Source organism: Leptinotarsa decemlineata, unplaced genomic scaffold (genome assembly GCF_025532065.1).
Source record: "Leptinotarsa decemlineata unplaced genomic scaffold, Ldec_3_MD MMD2_tig00000251_RagTag_RagTag, whole genome shotgun sequence".
NCBI classification, from domain to species: domain Eukaryota; kingdom Metazoa; phylum Arthropoda; class Insecta; order Coleoptera; family Chrysomelidae; genus Leptinotarsa; species Leptinotarsa decemlineata.
This window is the reverse complement of record NW_027412547.1, coordinates 3,672,362-3,692,911: the sequence shown is the minus strand read 5'-3', so window position 1 is coordinate 3,692,911 and position 20,550 is coordinate 3,672,362. Positions and strand designations below refer to the sequence as shown.

General features: G+C 35.4%; 1 protein-coding gene across 1 annotated transcript in view; it reads right to left on the bottom strand.

Annotated features, from left to right (window-relative positions):
• Window positions 1-1,877: 1,877 nt before the first annotated feature.
• Window positions 1,878-20,550, bottom strand: part of l(3)72Dn (UTP4 small subunit processome component l(3)72Dn) — a 48,544-nt gene continuing 29,871 nt past the window's right edge. Inside the window, exons 8-9 of the mRNA XM_074173547.1 lie at window positions 3,751-3,837; window positions 1,878-2,127 (exon numbers count right to left, since the gene is read on the bottom strand). Of these exons, the coding sequence (XP_074029648.1) occupies window positions 2,008-2,127; window positions 3,751-3,837 (207 nt within the window). The 3' untranslated portion in view covers window positions 1,878-2,007. The remainder of the gene's footprint in view (window positions 2,128-3,750; window positions 3,838-20,550) is intronic.

Here is a 20,550-nt window from a genome sequence, read left to right as displayed (position 1 = left end):
TGAAATCAAAGGATGTAATCTTGCCAGGATCACCTTGGGCGACCCTGGGAAGCTGGCGCCGAAGAAATATCTGGCGATGACCAGGAAATATCTACGCCTTACAGTAGGATTTCTGACTGGCCACTGTCAACTAAGGAAACACCTCAATAATATGGGGCTAATAGGCACACCTCTATGCAGGATATGTGAACAGGCATGTCCTGTGCGAGTGCCCGGAGAGTCAATAAGAGAGTGTGTGTTCGGCGAGTCCCTCGACGTTTTTAAGTTTACACCAGCTAAGAAAATTAGAAATACGATGTCGTACTGCTGAGCCGATTTTTTTGGTAACAATTCAATTGCAGCTCTTTTAGCAGCCTCTTCAATAGGTTTTCGACGATACGGTATACATTCAATGTAGACTATTATTAAAAAAAGCGGAGTCTCTCAATAAAAAAAATTTGAAGCGATATAAAAGTAATTTCCAGAACCACTTTCAGTGAAACAATTTCCAATTCCACTCGGAGAATCTCTGAGTGTTTTTCTTGTTTTCTAGCCGGGGTTAAATCTCCAATTCGCTCTCTGGACGGAGTTAACAAGAAACCAAGTAATTCAACTGCCAACACAATTTCATCAAGCGCAACAAAGAAAATCGTGATAACGTGCGAAATACGCTTGTGGGATGATTTACACGTCATTTCAGCTGCCTGAAAAGTCACTCCGACTTGAAATGAACTCTTCGCATTCCCAAGACGGTCAACGGTAAAACTGGAAAAACCGCAAACTTCACAGTTGATATAAACTTCACAGATAAATTACTTGCGACAATACACCGTTGTCTGATATAGCGAACATTTGCGGTATGTCACGTTTCTTGCTGTAGTTTATTATTCGGAATTCGAACAAGGAGGAAACGAGAAGGTTTTTTCATCAGCCTTATTTGATAACTTCATGTGATTTTACTCATTTTCAATTCACGAAATGAAAACGATCACTCAACCAAGAGATTTGTGAGAAAGGGGTAAATATTGTTAATAGCAACAAATTGTTGTACGCCACTGCTCAGTTGGAATCTATTTGGAATTTTTTAGTTCTTCTCTGATAAGAGGACTGTTACAATTGAGAAATGGTTAAAAATACTCTCAATCTTATCGTTATGATGTCCTGAATGGTAATTTTATTTTTATGAAATTTTTTGTATTATTATTTAGTAATATTTCCTTGAAAAAAAATTATATTGTTTACACTTTTCTTAAGCCATTTTTTGTTCCAACTTTCGTCTACTGCTCTTTTGATAATTGAGCTAGTTGAAAACACATTCTTCTGGTTAACCTATAATCTCATTTTTACCCTTATTTTCTTTTCCATTAATTTGACTGTATTACATTTGATTCGTCAACATTGCACTAGAATAATATGTCACTACACTACAAGCTGATAATATCAGCTTCGGTGGATTTTTTGTTTATTCTAAGCCTCATATTACTAAGTTTTTTTAATCATTTGATTTTGTAACAATAGAAGGTCTGTATTTTTTTCGCTATTTATGAATAAACATTATTATTATTATTATAATTATGAAAAGAAGGATTACAAATATTCAGAATAATAAATACATTTTTTGTAAAGGAAATCAGAGTTTATATCAACCTTTTTGGGTATTTTAATGATAATAATAATAAAACCTTACACGATTGAATCGAAAGATGGATTGTTAAAAAAATTTATAATTCCACGTTCAATTTTTTTTCAATTTTTTTAATGTTTTATTAGACATGCTAGAAACACAAAGTAAGTTGAAGAGTTTGACCAATTTTTTTGTAAAATAACCGTGTGTACGCTCTAGAACGTCAAAATCAACTTATACGTCATATTAGTGACATGAATAAATTAAAAAAACCTAATTTTCATATTTTAATTAAAAAAACTAATAACAATACATACAAAATGTAACTTTTTCCATATGAGCCACTGCCCAAACATTTTCCTTCCACTACTTTCTTCCAAAAGTATTTTTTGAAAATGCTGCCACTACTTACTTCCGAACGTATTTTCTGAAAATGCTGGTGGTAGTTGTTCAATGAGAGCAATAGGGTTAACCTCTACTGCTATCATTTCGTCTTCCCCTAACCACTCCAGATGAACAAGATGCTGAAAGAGATAAACAAGCAGTAAGTGTATAGCTTGAACACACATTTATGTTAGCCAACAACAAGGTAGTGTGACAGACACTACCTTGCACTGATGAGTGGCCAAACAGCCCGAAACCGGTCTGCAAAATAATTGAAAATCGATTGCGACAGTTTATCGCCAACAGCATATGCATAGTTTGGGTCACAAGATGACTTTTTTGGAACGTATGTCCAAGGGCACCGAAAATTATGATCCAGGGATCATTCGATTCGGAATGACCTCTAGCAACTTTTTGGAAAATTTCAAGAGGGGCTCGAAAAAATTGCAATAGTTATAAACGATTTAGTAAAAAACGGAAATATTACAGATATCCAAAATTTGAAAAAAAAAACGCTAAAGAGGGGGGGAAATTTCCTTAAAAAACCCGCCTTCCTATTTTTTACAAGTTTTTTTAATATTTGTCTTTGTTACAAAATATCTAAGTGAAATAGAAATTATGTAATAACGATTTTGGGTTTGAAAATCATAATATGCATCACTAATAAAAGTCCCCTCAAAAAAATTTCAAATATCTTATAAACAATACATTTATTTAGGACATTTTTATGTGACTTTGAATAATGAGAATACGAATAAATTTGAGTATTCAAAAAAAGTAATTGCTTTAATTGAATTTTCCACTTTTTAACGTCTTTGATTATTAATAACAACGTGGAAAATCTAAATTTTTTAATTTTTCCAACGGGAATCTTTTTTGAAAGCTTTAAAAAAAAGCTCCAAGAAGTGAACAAAATTTGAGGTTTTTAGTTTGAAAATCAGGGTTTTTATGTAATTTTAAACCTGGAAAAATTAGTTGATTAACTAAAGTATGTCTAATAAGCTAATCATGGAAAACAAAATTTCCATGGACTTTCGTTTATTCAGGTGTCTAGAAGGTATGTGATTTTTTATTCTCAATAATGATATTTAATGGGTTGAAATAATTTTTAACGCGCATCGCCCACTTTTAGCACAATTTTCGCCTCTTAATTAAAATCATAAATATTGGTGAGTTCCGGGAGGCGGGACTTTTTTCAGGAATTTTCCTCCTCTTTAAGGATTTTTTTTTAATTTCAGATATCTTTAATACTTTCCGAGATATTTGCAAAAAACCAAAACCCCCTTTTCTTACTAAATGGTTTATAACTTTTGCAATTTTGGAGTCCCCCTTGAAATTTTTCAAAAAGTTGTTAGAGGTCATCCGAATCGAATGAGCCTGGATCTTAATTTTCGGTGCCCTTGGACAGAAGTTCCAAAAAAAGGATATTGTGACCCAGACTATGCAGTGAAGAATCCTGCACTGCCCCAACGCCCTTCGTGGTATTAGCCAGGGGAGTAGTTGTTTTCTGATAGGTGTCAGTTCATTAACCTACAGTGTAGGTAACTTGAGACTGGTCTGAACGATTTTTTTTTTTGAATAATTTGATTTACAGCCAGTCTCCAAACATTCTCACTCAATTTGTGAAGTTATTTTTTCATACGAGGAATTGGGCAAATGGACATAAATTTGAAGACCAATGAAAATATTGCATTCCTTATGTACTTTTTTCGGAAACCTTTCTGACATTGCACACAAAATGTTGATCTATTTTATATAATTACCTTATATTTTTTTACGGTTTGAATAGAGAGTTCACTTTTTTCTGAGCCGTCCACCTTCGCGATTTTGGATTTATTTTCAGCGGAATTCTGAAACAAAAGATATTTCAATACTAAACTATACAAATTCGCAACTAGATAGTGTAAACACAGAGATAAATGAATAGTACTGGAATTCTATCCCAACACTACACAATCAATCAAACATTTATTGAATCAGTTTTCATTTACAATCACATTAGGCAAACATCATCATAAAATACTGGCTGATACAACAGGTCAAACTATTGTAAAAAATCAAACACAAAGCATAACTTAAATAAAAATAAAATTACTAAGCTACAATCGAATTATGATTATGATTCAAGGAGAAACTCATCCACAGAGTAGTATGCTTTCTGCATTAGAAAAACCTTGAGCTGCCTTTTGAAGACATTGATGTTTGAGGACTTAATGTCATTACTAAGCTTATTATATAGTTTAATCCCACAGCACATGGGGTGATTCTTTGATACTGTCAATCTACTATAAGGCTGATAAAGTTGAGGGTTATTTCTGGTGAAATGTTCGTGGATTTGCTCATTTCTAGGAATAATTGAAATATTGTTTCTTGTATATATCAGAGTTTGGTAGATATACAAACTAGGCATTGTTAATACACTATAACGAATGAATAATGGCCTGCAGTTTGCACTTGAAGATGCCCCAGCCAGAATTCTGATTACCTTTTTCTGAATAACAAACACTTCATAAGCTTTAGCTGATAAGCCCCACTGTTCAAGACCATAGGAAATCACTGACTGAATTAAACTGTGGTATAAAAGCATGAGAACATCAAAAGAGACTGTTTGTTTCAACCTACGAAGTAAATATATATGTTTACTGAGCTTCAGTTTGACACTATCAACATGGAAACTCCAGGTAAGTTTATTATCAATATCAACACCCATAAATTTAGTACAATTAACTTGATGTGAAGTTTCATTATTTAATCTTACCAAATAGCTTTTATCAATAGTTATATTTTTAGTAACAAAGTTGAGCATTTGAGATTTGGCAGAATTTAGCAACAGGCCATTTGTAGAACACCACTCCTCAATTTGATCAGTTACTTCATTAGCTTGGACAATTACTTCGGACATAGTTTCCGCAGATACCAAGATGTTAGTGTCATCCGCAAAAATTATAGTAATGGAAGCTTTCGAACAAAATTTCGAAAGATCATTAATTAAAACAAAAAATAAAAGAGGTCCTAAAACAGAGCCTTGGGGTACCCCTCTTACTATACATTCACTTACAGAGTTAATTCCATTCACACAGACCAGCTGACTACGGCCAGCCAGGTAAGACCTAACCCAATTCAATGCAGGGCCACGTATACAGTGTAGCAGTATGTCATGGTCAACGAGGTCAAAAGCTTTGCTCAAATCAAAAAATAACCCCAGAGTCATGCTCATGCTTTGATTACCAAGTGATCATCTTCAAGAGGTATAGTATAACAATTTTCAATTGAAGGTAACTCATATACAAATTGAACTGAGAGCTAACGGCAACAATGTTGAATGTTAGAACTAAATTCTTATTGGGGTCATTTTTATTGTTTATGCATCGCCATTGTAAATAATTGAAAAGTAAGATGATTCCATAAAATTTGCTCCCCGTAATAAGATAGCTTCTGAATATCGATAGGATGTACGAGCGAATAGGTGGACCAGTTCGTTGAATACTTTAAAACATCCGTAAACTGATTAACACTTCGCAGGTCTATTATATTTTCGTTCTTAAAATGCCATAACTAGTCATTTGGTTTCTTCATTATCAAGCGTCCTTATCTGCATAGGCGTAGTGTGTTCTGTTTCTTGTGGAGGTGACTTTGTTTTGTATTTATTAAATATATTTTATTATATTTATTGAATAGACTGTTATATTTATTAACTTTAAAATATAAGATAGAGTTGGCCGATACTTGTTCTTCAAAATACATTATCATAGATTTTCATCACATTCATACTTTATTGTGAGATAATTAGTTGACCTATTCATTAAAAGCAGGTATAAATGTTCGTCAAACTCGGGTATAACTGTCATTAATTAGTTCCTTGAATATTATTAGTTTCTAGGTAGATAGTAATATTTCAAAAAGTATATATAAATCACAATGTATTTAGAATTCAGTTTGTTAGTGAACACGCTTAAAAAAGCTGCTGTGTAGGGAAACACGTATTGCAGATTTGTTAATCTGTTCTAGTAAAAATCTCACAATAGTGTTTTTCAAAATACATCAACTTTAAAATAGTTTTTCAGGTAAGTAAACAACTGACGAATAGCTGAATAATATGAATGAATTTTATTATTTTTATAGTATTAAGATAGATGCCGTAGCAGGTCCAAGTAATGTACAAAGAAAGCGGAAGTTTATATCGTTAGAAGAAAAACAGATTATCTGTAGAGTGTACAAAAATTTAAAAAATACACTGCGTACAGTGGAAGCTGTAGCCCAGTGTTCATTTTTAACGGGAATATCCGTGCAAGCTCCAAAAGTACATTGTCGTGGTAGAAAAAAAATTGAATTGGACGAGTACCAGACAAATTTTGTACGATATACCATTCATTCTTTCTTTTTTGAGAATAAAGCTCCGACCCTCGAATCCATTAGGACAAAGGTAATGGATAATGATCTCATTCCAAAAATGAGCAAAGAGAAGTTAAGGAAAATAATAAAAGAAGATTTAAAATTTATATATGCCAAACGACCCCGTAAATCTGTCTTAATAGAAAGAAAAGATATAGTCTCATGGCGACGGAGATATCTTCGCTCTATTAGAGAAATGCGTTCTGCTCACAAAAAGATTCATTATTTGGACGAAACGTTGGTGAATGCTGGTCACACAGTATCTAAGATCTGGCAAGATACTACTCTAACTAGTTATCGTCAAGCGGTTCATCCAACAGGGTTACGCGGACCAACGGGTAAAGGGCAACGACTAATTGTCGCCCATATAGGTAGCGAGAGTGGCTTTTTAGACGATAGTGCACTAATTTTTTTTCCAAAAAAACGGGGGATTATCATGAAGACATGGACGCCCAACGCTTTGAAGGATGGTTTGAATCCCTTCTTTCACGAGTCGAGCCAAATTCGGTAATAGAAATGGATAACGCTTCTTATCACAGCCGATTAGTAGAACAGCTGCCAACTATGACCATCAGAAAATCAGACATCCAGAGTTGGTTAGGACAAAAAGGAATTCCATTTTCCAAGACACGTTTAAGGCCTAGCTTATGAGTGTCATTAAACAGCATCGTGACAGATATCGTCAGCATGTGGTGGATACAATAGCTCGTTCTGAAGACATCGCCATTTGGAGACTTCCTCCTTACCATTGCGAGTTAAACCCGATAGAATTAATCTGGGCTCAAATTAAGGGTTACATAGCTCGTGAAAACGTGACATATAAAATTTCTGATGCAACGGATACGGAAAGAAGATTGGGCTAATGCTGTAGCCCATGTGATCAAGGAAAAAGAGAAAATGTGGAGATTGGACGGGATGGTAGACACTGTTTTCGACCAAATAATAATAGATTTAAGTGTGACTGGGGATTCCTCGTCGGACGAGTCAATGGATTCTGAAACTTCTTAAGCATAACATAGGTAATGTTTTTTTCTTTGTAGTTCTTTCTATATAAAAGGAACATAATAATAAGTAAATTTTTCTGTTTTTTTTGAAGTACTGTATTAGGCATAATAAGAAAATGTAATCAGGTTTACCATTGACACCAGGTAGCACCACCTACTATAACAATTTTCACGTAATTACCTATGTGTTTAAATAAATAAAAATATTATTTTGGTATGCCTCTGCAGAGTTGGTAAGAGGATTATCAGTTGTTCACTTCAAGTGCGACGTTGCTAATGAATCACCTTCAATTGAAAATTGTTATAGTATAGGTAGGTAACAATGGTTTATTACATTAGCCTTTATAGCCCTGTAGGTGCTACATAAAGGCTAATGTAATAAACCATTGTTAGTTCAATGTATAAGTTTGAAAATGTCCTTATAGCACGAAACTGCAGTAAAAAACTGCAGTTAGTTACAGATAAAAGTGATAAAAACATAGAAGTTTCAATTCTCTTTTCTTCATTCTGATTTCCTAACACTTGTAACGGCTACATCCACCAATTCGCCCTATACCTTACCTGGGCCATCTAATTCAACTTTCACCACAACGTCGGCGTCATTATCATGAATTGGTTTGAATTTCATCATGTCACCGTCCGGGTTCACGTATACCCTTGTTTGATGACATCCCACATCCGCTTAATGCCTACGTATCAGAATTATTCAACGGAAACTCAATCAACGTCCGCCGCGTCCAATGAAAGATTAATTCTTCAGGTGGCCAGCGAATCGAATATTACGTACTCCGTCGGTCGGTACAATAGCAAGGTACAACATGTATAACATGCTGCAAACATGTTTGTTTGCGGCATTACTCTGCGTAATTAGGATTAAGCCTGTCCATTAAGATTAACATTTTTTGTGTTCGGCGAGTGTAGTCCTGTCAAATCAAACAGCAAAATATGCGGTAGTTATTCCAAGTAACTAATGAATACTTTAGTTATTCATTGAAACGGGTATAATGCATCAGAAAAGTAATTTTAGAGTATATGAGAAATATTGACAGAAATGATTCCTCGGTTACAAATAAAAAAACCGTTGAATTTCGAGTACAGAAAAAAATGGTAATGTCTGATAAGAATTCAAGAAATACAATATTAACTAAACCTTTCGACTGGATGTACTATGGAAAATTCTTTAAATTATTCAGAACATCACATTCAGGCATTTTCACAGAAAAATTAACAATTCTAATGCATAACTATACTAAAATTCCATAATTCTCAGAAACATTAATGCATTTAAACGAAAACACTGTTGTCAGGTTGTGATTCTATATATTTCATCATCTGATATAATATAGAATGGTAAAATATACAGGCTGATTCACGGTGGATGGCACATTAGACGTTTCTGGTGAACCAGACAACGGATCACTTTGAAAATTTAATGGAGGGCATATTCGGACATTCTCTAGCCAACTAAAATATTTTCGACAATGCGGTGTTGCCGCTTCTATTAGAAAGCAGTAGCAACTTTGATTTTTCAAATGGAACACTCTGTGTATAATATTATTTTTGGAATCTCCAACAATTGCCCGACAACTTTTCTTGATATTTCCCTATACCTATATGTTACCGTTTTCGAAATAAAAATTAATTTCAATTTTTTTCTTCGAAAATCATGACTTCTAAAAATGCCGATATCTTTTAGTTAAGAAGTACTATGATATCGAAATTTGGTTTGGAGTTAGGTGATACTCCGTTTAAGTGGAACACCCTGTATATTATTGAAAATTCGGAAAGCTGCTGAAATTTGCTTTCTTTCTATGTATATCATACCTATACTTAACTAGTCAAGTTTCGGACTTATGAACATTTATTTGTGAAAATGTCCCTTCAGAATGGTATTTCCATTCGGTATTTGGTAAGCAGGCCATGATTACTATTTGACAGTAGCGTTGTGACATTCTCCTAATAATATCGACATTTTCGTCACTTCAGAAGTTGCAAATACCTTCAAAACGATGGAACAAAACTATTCAAACGAAGTTCTTATGAATTTGTTTATTATTTTTGGACAGTATGACAAAATTATCAGCAGAACATGTAGAAAGTTCAATGAAATGTATCCGAATCTACCGCCAATGAACCTCAAGAAATTTATACGAATTCAAAACAATTTCAATGCATTTGGATCAACTTTAAAAGCACCAAGAAACTTGCCTCGACCCGTAACTTTCGAAGACAACCAGATTAATGTCTTAGCATATTTTCACGCATTTCCCGAGTCATCGATAAGAAGTGCTGAAGAAGATTTGGGTATAAAATATTCATCGGTTCAAAGAATCTTGCGAAGACATAAAATGCATGATTATAAATTCACCAAAATTCAAGCAATGAAGCCTCAAGATCCTCAACAGAGAGTAGAATTTTGTGAAATGTTGTTGAGACGCATTCAAGATGATCCACTTTTTTTAAATAAAATTATTTGGACTGATGAATCGAAATTTTCGAGAGAAGGGATTTTCAATAGAAAAAATCGTCATTATTGGTCCAGTGAAAATCCTCACGTCACAAAAGAAGCCGGATTTCAAGAAAAATTTAGTTTTAATGTCTTCTGCATGTTGATGGACAACAAATTTAGGTACGTGATATACGAGGAGTCATTAACATCCAGAAGCTACCTGAATATTTTGGAGAATACTGTTGACAGTTTCGAGGATAATCTGCCACTCGAAGATTATCGAAACTGTTGGTACCAACTAGACGGAGCTCCTGCACATTGCACAAGAGAAGTGAGCGCAGAACTGGATAGACTATTTGACGATCGGTGGATGAGGCGCTTGGGACCATGGAATTGGCCAGCGAGATCACCCGATCTTAATCCATTAGATTTCTATTTGTGGGGAATGTTTAAAGAAAAAGTTTACAAAACACCCGTGCGTTCGAGAGATGAATTGTTAGAAAGGATTGCCCAAACATTTGAAGATTTGGATCCCAATGAAATCATATCTGCCACCACGAAAGCAGTCAACACCCGCATTTTAAAGTGCTTGGAAGTGAACGGCCAGCGATTCGAACATATTTTGAAATATTCCACATGATTGTTTTACTTTTTTATAATTATTCATATCAATATTTCCAATTTCAAGTTTCTTGGTGCTTTTTTAAAGTTTATCCAAACATATTGAAATTGTTCTGAATTCGTATAAATTTCTTGAGGTTCATTGGCGGTAGATTCGGATACATTTCATTGAACTTTCTACATGTTCTGCTGATAATTTTGTCACACTGTCCAAAAATAATAAACAAATTCATAAGAACTTCGTTTGAATAGTTTTGTTCCATCGTTTTGAAGATATTTGCAACTTCTGAAGTGACGAAAATGTCGATATTATTAGGAGAATGTCACAACGCTACTGTCAAATAGTAATCATGGCCTGCTTACCAAATACCGAATGGAAATACCATTCTGAAGGGACATTTTCACAAATAAATGTTCATAAGTCCGAAACTTGACTAGTTAGGTATAGGTATGATATACATGGAAAGAAAGCAAATTTCAGCAGCTTTCCGAATTTTCAATAATATACAGGGTGTTCCATTTAAAATAATCAAATTTCAGCAACTTTTTCAAGCAAACGAAAAAACTGTATTTTTTTACCACCCTGTATTGAAGTAACGGAGATTAGGATGGCGTGTGGGAAGTGTCCAAGTATCACCTAACTCCAAACCAAATTTCGATATCATAGTACTTCTTAACTAAAAGATATCGGCATTTTTAGAAGTCATGATTTTCGAAGAAAAAAATTGAAATTAATTTTTTTATTTCGAAAACGGTAACAGATAGGTATAGGGAAATATCAAGAAAAGTTGTCGGGCAATTGTTGGAGATTCCAAAAATAATATTATATGCAGAAAAATCAAAGTTGCTACTGCTTTCTAATAGAAGCGGCAACACCGCATTGTCGAAAATATTTTAGTTGACTAGAGAATGTCCGAATATGCCCTCCATTAAATTTTCGAAGTGAACCGTTGTCTGGTTCACCAGAAACGTCTAATGTGCCATCCACCGTGAATCAGCCTGTATACAGTGGAATAATTTTATTATTCACGGTTACGGTACATATTTTAACAAAATCCCGAAACACGTCTAATTTAAATTATAATTTGACATACTGCAACGAAAAATAGCTACCCCTACCTTCAACCCCCGTCGAATGACAAGTACAACCCCCAATTTTTTAAATGGGAAGTATAAGCTTGTGATATATATCGTTTGAAAGGTCTCTTCATTCTCGATTCAAAAATGTTATTGTTTTCAAGTTTATTGCAACAATTAAAATAAAATAAATTTAAGTCATGCTGTTACCGAAATTCGGTAAAATACACTCTAAACTTATTGCAATATACTCAAAACTTATTTCATGTTGAGGTATTGATAATAAGAAAGTAAGCAAAAACAATAGCAATGTTCTTCTTAGATGGTATCTTTTAAAAAAATTGTAAACAATTTCCGTGGCAACGTTAGTTTAAAACGCCTTGTCAATTTGTTTCGTATGTTAGATTAGTTGTCAATATTTCAAGTTTAAAGTTCGTTAACTTCAAGTCTGACAAATGGTTAGATTAACAGAAATCCATAAAATAACAGTTTTACAAATAATTGGTTGCGTAGATAAAACTCGCTACTGATCAACGGAAAACCCTCACTGGATGAGAGAAGAACACACGTAATACTCTCAAAAGGTTAATGTTTGAGCAGGAATTGTAGGAAACCATATCATTGCTCCCTTTTTCATTGAGGGCATCTTGAATGGAGATAATTGTTTGGCACTACTTCGAAATGATGTCATTCTAAGTTCAGCCAATTTATATCCTGGTCCAGGAAACCCTCAAGTTTCAGTGAATTCGATATGGTTTCAGCAGGATTCACATTTTACCAAGTTAATGTCCGGTAATACCTCGATACAACATTGCCCAATCGGTAGATAGGGAGGCGAGGATAGATTGAATGGCCAGCGCGATCACCTGATCTTTCATCAAAAGATTTGTTTTTATGGGGATATGTAAAGATCAATGTGTACAAAATGACTTAAAAGAACTAATAACGCTTGCGATTAGGTAGGTCACGCCTGATATGTTGAATAATGTTAGAAGACAGTAACTGAAATAATGAATTTATTCCATTTGGCTTTTACACACTGTAGAATCATATCACCTTTGGAAGAAATTGAGGTTGCTATTATTCTGAAGTTTTGAACGACGATAGCTTGATGCAATTCTGTTCTGTTGAACATTTTCGGCCACGCAATCTGATGCATGAAAGAAAATACATGATCTCTGAATTTTAAACCAGAAATAAATATTGTACATGCATTCCGAACTTTCTGTATTCTTGATGATGTGATTTGATCTAGACAAGGGTCGTAGACGTTGAATATGAATAAATTAAACTATTGCATCAAATGACTTTCAAGTTTCAACTGAGAAAATGTCTGTTCGAATAAAGTTTTTTCAACAATTCATAAGATTTACGTATTGGTGAGTTGACATGTTAATGAAAGCGTAATTTGTAGTCAATATTTATTCCCAACAATTCGTGTCCTATAACGGTTATAAATCTAGAACATATATAGCTTCTTCTGGTGTGCCTCAGGGCTCCAACCTAGGTCCTCTTTTGTTTTTATTGTTTATTAATGACTTCTGTGAAAGTTTAGCTTGTGAGCGGTTATGCTTCGCGGATGACTTGAAATTATTTTCTATAATTAAGGAAGTAGGTGATTGTGTAAATCTTCAATCTCAATTAGAATTTCTTGTTGCTTGGTGTAGCAATAATAAATTGAAACTTAATGTGGAGAAATGTAAAGTAGTGAGTTATAGTCGAAAAAAAGAGGTTTATACATTCCCGTTTGTAATACAGGATTCAGATCTGCTTGAGATGTAATGAGATCAAAGACCTAGGGGTAATATTCGATCATAAATTAACATTTGGTAGACATATTTCACAAAAAGTTTCAGAATCTTTCAGAGCTTATGGTTTCATTGTTAGAAATTGCAGAAACTTTCATGATATTGAAGCCATGAAGCTGTTGTATTTCACCTACGTACGTTCGAAGATAGAATATGCAAGTATCGTTTGTAGTCCATTTTATGAGATTCATAACATAGCCATTGAAAGAGTTCAAAGAAAGCTTTGTAAATTTCTAATTTTCAGAATAGATGGTTCTTACCCAGAGAGAGGTATCAGTAATGATGTCATATATGAACGTTTGGAATTTTTTAGTTTAGAGCACCGCAGAAAATGTGCGTCGCTCATATTTTCATTCAAGTTAGTGAATGAGAGAGTTGACTGTCCTAAAATTCTTGAACAAATTGATTTCAATGTACCACGGCCAGCTTCACGATCTCAATCCTTTTTTAGACCTCTCAGAGCAAGAACTAACATTATGCTCAATTTCCCAATATATGTTATGTGCACAAATTTCAATAGCATTTGTGCCCATGGTGATTTATTATTCACTAACCTTCATAACATTATCACAATCGCTAACATGTACTTGAAGTAGGTAATTAGAATTAGTTTTTCTTTGTTGTTCATTTAATTTTTCGTTTATGGTTAAGTATTGTGAATAAAATTTTATATTGTCCTGTAAACGACTGACACTCTTATATTAACGTACAGCCGAAGCTACTGAACCTAGAATTTTGAAAAATGCAGGTAGGTTCTTTGTAGACGCGACGACTGCGTTGCGTCAAGTTAATCTTATCGTGATAAATTTTAAACTTTTATCCATCCTCACATTTCACATTTATAATATTAGTATAGTTAGATAGACTGAAGACTCAATTTTCTTAAATCAAAGATTAACGAGGCTCGCCTGTAACTGACCGCCCTCGGGAGCCTCGTTAGTCTTTGATATTCGGAGATTGACTCTTCTATCGGTCCCATAATGATATGTACATGAAGGGGGACGGCATTGCTGTATACTTCTCAGGCACATACTTTAAGGGCAGTTGAGTCCTACATTCTGTCTGTTTTAAAATCTGTTTTTCCGTTAATCAGCTGCCGCCCCCATACGAACGACAACTCTCAGTAGTTGAGAAACTTGTGCGAACTAAGGACTAACGAGGTCTTACCTTTTAACGTGTGATTCCTAACACGGCGTTCATGGTTCTGCCTAGCACTGCTGAGATGAGACTTTGGCGGATCGAAACAGAACTGTCTCGTGTTGGATCAAGAATGATTTTTTAGGACTCCGATTTCATCTACCAAACCTCACAAGCAACATCATCTTATGAGTGTCATTACTGGAGATTACTGCTTATAGTTTCATTAAAAAACAAAAGATAACATGAACATTTTGTCACCTCATCCCTTGCTAATTTCAATTGAACTAATATTCTATAGTTGAATTCAGCGTATAAGAGCAAAATGATAGCTCAACATCCAGCCACATCTGGAAATCTTGGTAAAAGCTATTAAGTCCGTAAAAAAAGTCGGCATTCTGACGCTATGATTGATTACGTGGATAATAGGGGTTCGTGTTATTCAGTAGCTCGGAGCCACTTAACTGGAGTGAATAAGACAAATACATAATCCGATTAGTGGATTACGATATTACTCTGCTGGTGCTTCTAACGATAATGGAATTTCCCGCCCGAGGAGAATGGAAATTGACAATTTTTACCCAGCCATAATATATCAATCAATCCACGTTACAATATAGTTATGTCATATTGTGTGAAAAAAATATGTGATCTACTGAAAATTCTCGGCCTGGCATAATGTGTATAACTCAACATTTCCCTCATTTATTTACTTTAACAACTTAACCAAAAATATGCGGATGGAATTGAAATGAAATTATAAGTATTTATCAGTGTTTGTGTACGGAATCACACGTTAAAAGGTAATACCTCGTTAGTCTTTAGCTCGCACAAGTTTCGACTTTGAGGGTTGTCGTTAGTGGAGGTGCGATAGCTGATTAATGGAAAAAACATATTTCAAACATTTTTCAAACATATCAAGTTAGAAAATACTTTGCAATTTATAGTCATAGTGAAATATTTGAAAAAATATGTTTATGTGCTATAAATGAAAAAATACTAATAATACACTTATCCAATGGGAATGTTCCTCAATTTGGTTTATTACGGCAAATGCAAGTTTGAACAAAATAAAGTTGAGTTTAATTCATAAGTTTTCCAAATTCACTTCAAAAAGTATTCAAATTGATGTTTCAAATGTTGGGTTTTAATTTTTAAAGGGATTTGTTTCTAATTCACATATTGGCAACAGCGCCTATATCAAATTGAAATAATTTATACGTACCTAGATATTCTACTTTAAAAAAGGAAAATTATCTTTATAGATCAACAATTAAGGCAAAATATAAATTATAGTTCAATACCACCTCCACAAGCCACATAAACAACAGTTGTTTTGTTATTTATTTATATAGAGGAGGATACAATAGGTGCACAAAATGTCATATGTCACAGAATGTCTCGGAACTCGGAACATAAGTAAACAGAACAGCACGCCTCTGAAATATGTCATCTTTGTTTGTCTCATACAGGTAACAGATTCATTGTCCTTTATTAGCTATACCCGATGTTGCCAAATGGTGAAATAGAAACGAATCCCTGAATGAATAATGAATGAATGAAATAAAACTAAAAAATTCAAGTTGACTTTTAATAAATAATTTGAAAATAGTTATTTGGCGGGACAATAATTTTCAGAAAAAAATTACGATAAATTTCCAGCTTGAGCTAGTTAACATTCAAACGTAGATACAATAGTTTATTTTAGTAAATCTGAACATGAAGGCATTGGCTATATGAGAGTTGAATCATTGAATTTGATAACTAGAAGCGACCAGAAGAAACCCTTCAAAATTATTCTCTGTTTCTGTTATTTCGATAAATTTCAAAGAGTTCAAAAAAAGTGTGATTGAAAAATTAAAAAACCGTGTGATTTGAACGGACGATCCTCAGTTTAACTACTCTCTATGAAGCTTTTCACAAATTAGTGTGACATACGGCTAGTTTGGAACTACTCTCATTTTATTATTAAGGGGCGAAGCTTCAGAAAATATAAATTTCTTCGCCACATCACAAATTTCTGGCGATTTATAGTTGCTTCCACTTTCCGAGTCCATGTTTTTCGTTAGAAACTATGTATTTTGAAACAAACTGTCAGCTTTTTACGCGAATGAAAAGACTTCAAATTCAACTGAGGAATGATGACATTGAATCACGGTAGAAACAACCAAGAACAAAGCATGGGTCATTTTTCATTAGTTCAAAAAACGAAATAGCATCCATTACAAAAATATCACAAACTCTGGCATCAATAACCACTCAAACAATTGGAAAAGCCCCTTTGGCCTTCAAGAACTTCGCTGCTCCGGTCCGGATGGGCTAAATGCTTAGTGGTGAAAGAAACTACCAATGGGGAATGTTCCTCAATTTGGGTTATTACAGCAAATGCAAGTTTGAACAAAATAAAGTTGAGTTTAATTCATGAGTTTTTCAAATTCACTTCGAGAAGTATTCAAATTGATGTTTCAAATGTTAGGTTTTAATTTTCAAAGGGATTTGTTTCTAATTCACATATTGGCAACAGCGCCTATATCAAGTTGAAATGATTTATACGTACCTAGATATTCTACTTTAAAAAAGGAAAATTAACTTTATAAATCAACAATTAAGACAAAATATAAATTATAGTTCAATACCACCTCCACAAGCCACATAAACAACAATTGTTTTGTTATTTATTTAGAGGAAGATAGGTTAGGTCATATGTCACAGGGGGTAACGTTTGGTTAGTTCCTCAATTGTCGAAGTCGTCAGGCCGTAATTGCCACTGGGTTCTATCTACCGAGGCTTTGGCTAAATCTTGGTGGCACTCTAGTACTAGCTCTGCAGATTGTTATGTTTTTGTCAGAAATTCCTTTCCTGGTTATCTCTTTTGTGGCGATTAGATACCAGCCAGTTCTGTTTGAACCACGCTGGTATTTTTTCCCATTCCCCACTCAATCCTTACGTTTAGTACTCTAGAGTACACTCCACATCCTGAGCCTTCTTTGGTTTTTGAGCCGTCTATATATATATATATATATATATATATATATATATATATGCGTATTGCTATTGTAGCATTCGACTCTGTGTTCTGATTATTCGTAATACCCCCCACAAATGAATGTTATTGATGAGAAACATCTATAGTGGCGACGGGTCGCCATGCGAAAACGACTGTGCGATTTTCTTCCCACTGGTTCGGTGTTATGCTATCTCTCTCGTCACACTGAGCTCGGATACCTATAGTATATACATATACAGTTGTGTTTACGACAATATACATAAACTGTGTTTTACTAAACAAATAATTTTCAAAAATAATTTATAGGCAGCAACTATAAGTGCACCCTCCTCCTCCCCCACTCCACCTCCAATAGCAAGGGCACTTCCTGCGGCGGGCGCCAAGAGCTCTGCCTTGAATAAAGTCAAGAAACAGGCTGCTCCTTCAAGAAAGCTCCCTCACTTCTGCACCTCCACGGAGCGAACCCCAAGAAGGTTGAAGAAGCCGCGCAACGACAGTAATGTCGCTGCACCTTCCAAAACCTTCGGGGAGGCCACCGTGAGACACCTCAAGGTTGCCAAAGAGTGTGTGTTCGGCGAGTTTTGGCCTACACCTGCCAATATAAACGAGATGTCTCCTAGTGACCTTCTTGGAAAGGACAGAATTGACGAAGACCTGGGAGGACAACTCCTCGGGAGGGTATACAATGGGTCACATGTGGCCTAAGTGCTGTGGGCCTACACTCACCCTCCCTACTCCACAGATACAGATATGCAGGTAGGTTCTTTGTATAGCGTAAATAAGCATCAAGAAAGAAAATCAGGAATGTCCACGCCCAATGGGGAAAATTGGGGGTTTGAAGATTGTATTGAATTTCGTCAGTTTTGAAGTTGGAAACCTGAAGTTTTGGGTTAATAAAAAAATATTGTACCAAAGTCAATGCGGGCGAAGCCATGGGCAACAACTAGTAATGTATAAATACTCCTAATAAAAAAATCACCCACCCAATGAACCCCACGACCTCTTGCAAACGGTTAAGAGTGGCAGAATGGCGTCGACATTGACAAACACTGCTGTTTTATCTGCTCAACGGGATCCCCGGGCATCGCCACCGGGCATTGTATCATGAATAAGTTATGCATTCGCATTGATTGTAGCAAAGTGCTTGCACACGTGATATCAGTTGCGATAAACGTGCCTCGATAGGAAACGTGAACATACAGACCGCCCCGCCTTAGGCAAACCAATGTTAGATAAGTCGGTAAAATGATAGGAGATCAAAAATGGTGCATTCTTTTTGATGAAGAATTGCTTTCATTTTTTATGTAAAACATCTATAGCCGCACGTGAAACCGATTGCTGGCATTGCGACGGGTCGCCAAATATTGCACTTAAACACTTGCTTGAAGAATGCATTTCATAGAGATTGAAAAAATGGTATTTTGAAATCAGCTGAAGTTATGGGTTTTAAAAAAAAATATTGTAACTTTTATTTCAAAATGGTCTGTCACGAAACTTAATGTGACAAACCAAATTCTGCGCGGACAAAGTTGCGGGCAACAAATAGTGTTTTTAGTGCAGTGTGTAAAAGCCAAATGGAATAAATGCATTATTTCGGTTACTATACATATTTAAAAAGAATTTGAAATTCTTCAACGTAAAAATTCCACCTCTAGCTTCAACCCCCAAAGAATGACAGGTACAACCCCCTTTATTAAATGAGAAGTATAGGTTTGTGACAAATCGTTTGAAATGTCTCTTCATTCGCTATTCAAAAATGTTATCAAGTCGTCAGTTAAACAATGGAAATACATACCTAGGAGACATCAGGTCATCCTCAAAAGACTTCGTATAGGATACACAAGGCTTACCATGGGCATATCATAGACAAAACTGAAGAACCACACTGTGATATTTGCCAGACAAAAATCACTGTTAAACACATTCTCCAAGAATGGCCATTGTATTACCAACAAAGAGAGGACAATAACAAATTGCGGTCGAAAATGTGATAAACTTTTTAAAACAAACTAATCTCTTGCAATTGCAATTGAACCCAGGTTTGTGTTTAATAAACCCTACAAAATACAAATTAAGCAGAACACAGAGTCAGATGCTACAAATGCAATACGGATTTATACAGATGGCTCAAAAACCAAAGAAGGTTCAGGATGTGGAGTGTACTCCAGATCACTAAGCCTAAGGATCAAATGGGAAATGGGAAGAAATACCAGCGTGGTCCAAACAGAACTGGCTGGTATCTCAATCGCCACAAAAGAAATAACCAAGAAAAGAATTTCGGGCAAAAACATAACAATCTGCACTGATAGCAGACAAGCACTATTAGCCTTGAACAGACACCGTGTTACTTCAGGGCTAGCACTAGAGTGCCACCAAGATTTAGCCAAAGCCTCGGTAGATAATAACATTATCCTGAGGTGGATTAAAGGGCACGAAAGGAGTAAAGGTAATCGCATTGCCGACTCTTTAGCCAAGGAAGCGGCTGGACTAAGAATTTTAGGACCAAGCGGCACCCACGGCCTGATGACTTCGACAATTGCGGAACTAGTCAAATGTTACACCCATGCTCAATCTTTAAAGAGATGGGATGAAATCAAAGGATGTAATCTTGCCAGGATCACCTTGGGCGACCCTGGGAAGCTGGCGCCGAAGAAATATCTGGCGATGACCAGGAAAAATCTACGCCTTACAGTAGGATTTCTGACTGGCCACTGTCAGCTAAGGAAACACCTACATAATATGGGGCTAGTGGACTCACCTCCATGCAGGATGTGTGAACAGGAAGATGAGACTGTCAGGCATGTCCTGTGCGAGTGCCCGGAGTTATCGTCAATAAGAGAGTGTGTGTTCGGCGAGTCTTGGCCTACACCTGCCGATATAAAGGAGATGTCTCCCAGCGACCTGTCCACCTTCCTGGAAAGGACAGGATGGACGACGACCTAGGAGGACAACTCCTTGGGAGGATGTACAATGGGTCACATGTGGCCTAAGTGCGTGGGCTTACACTCACCCTCCCTACTCTACAGATACAGATCAGAAAGCAAAACGTCTTCTAATTGGATGATATT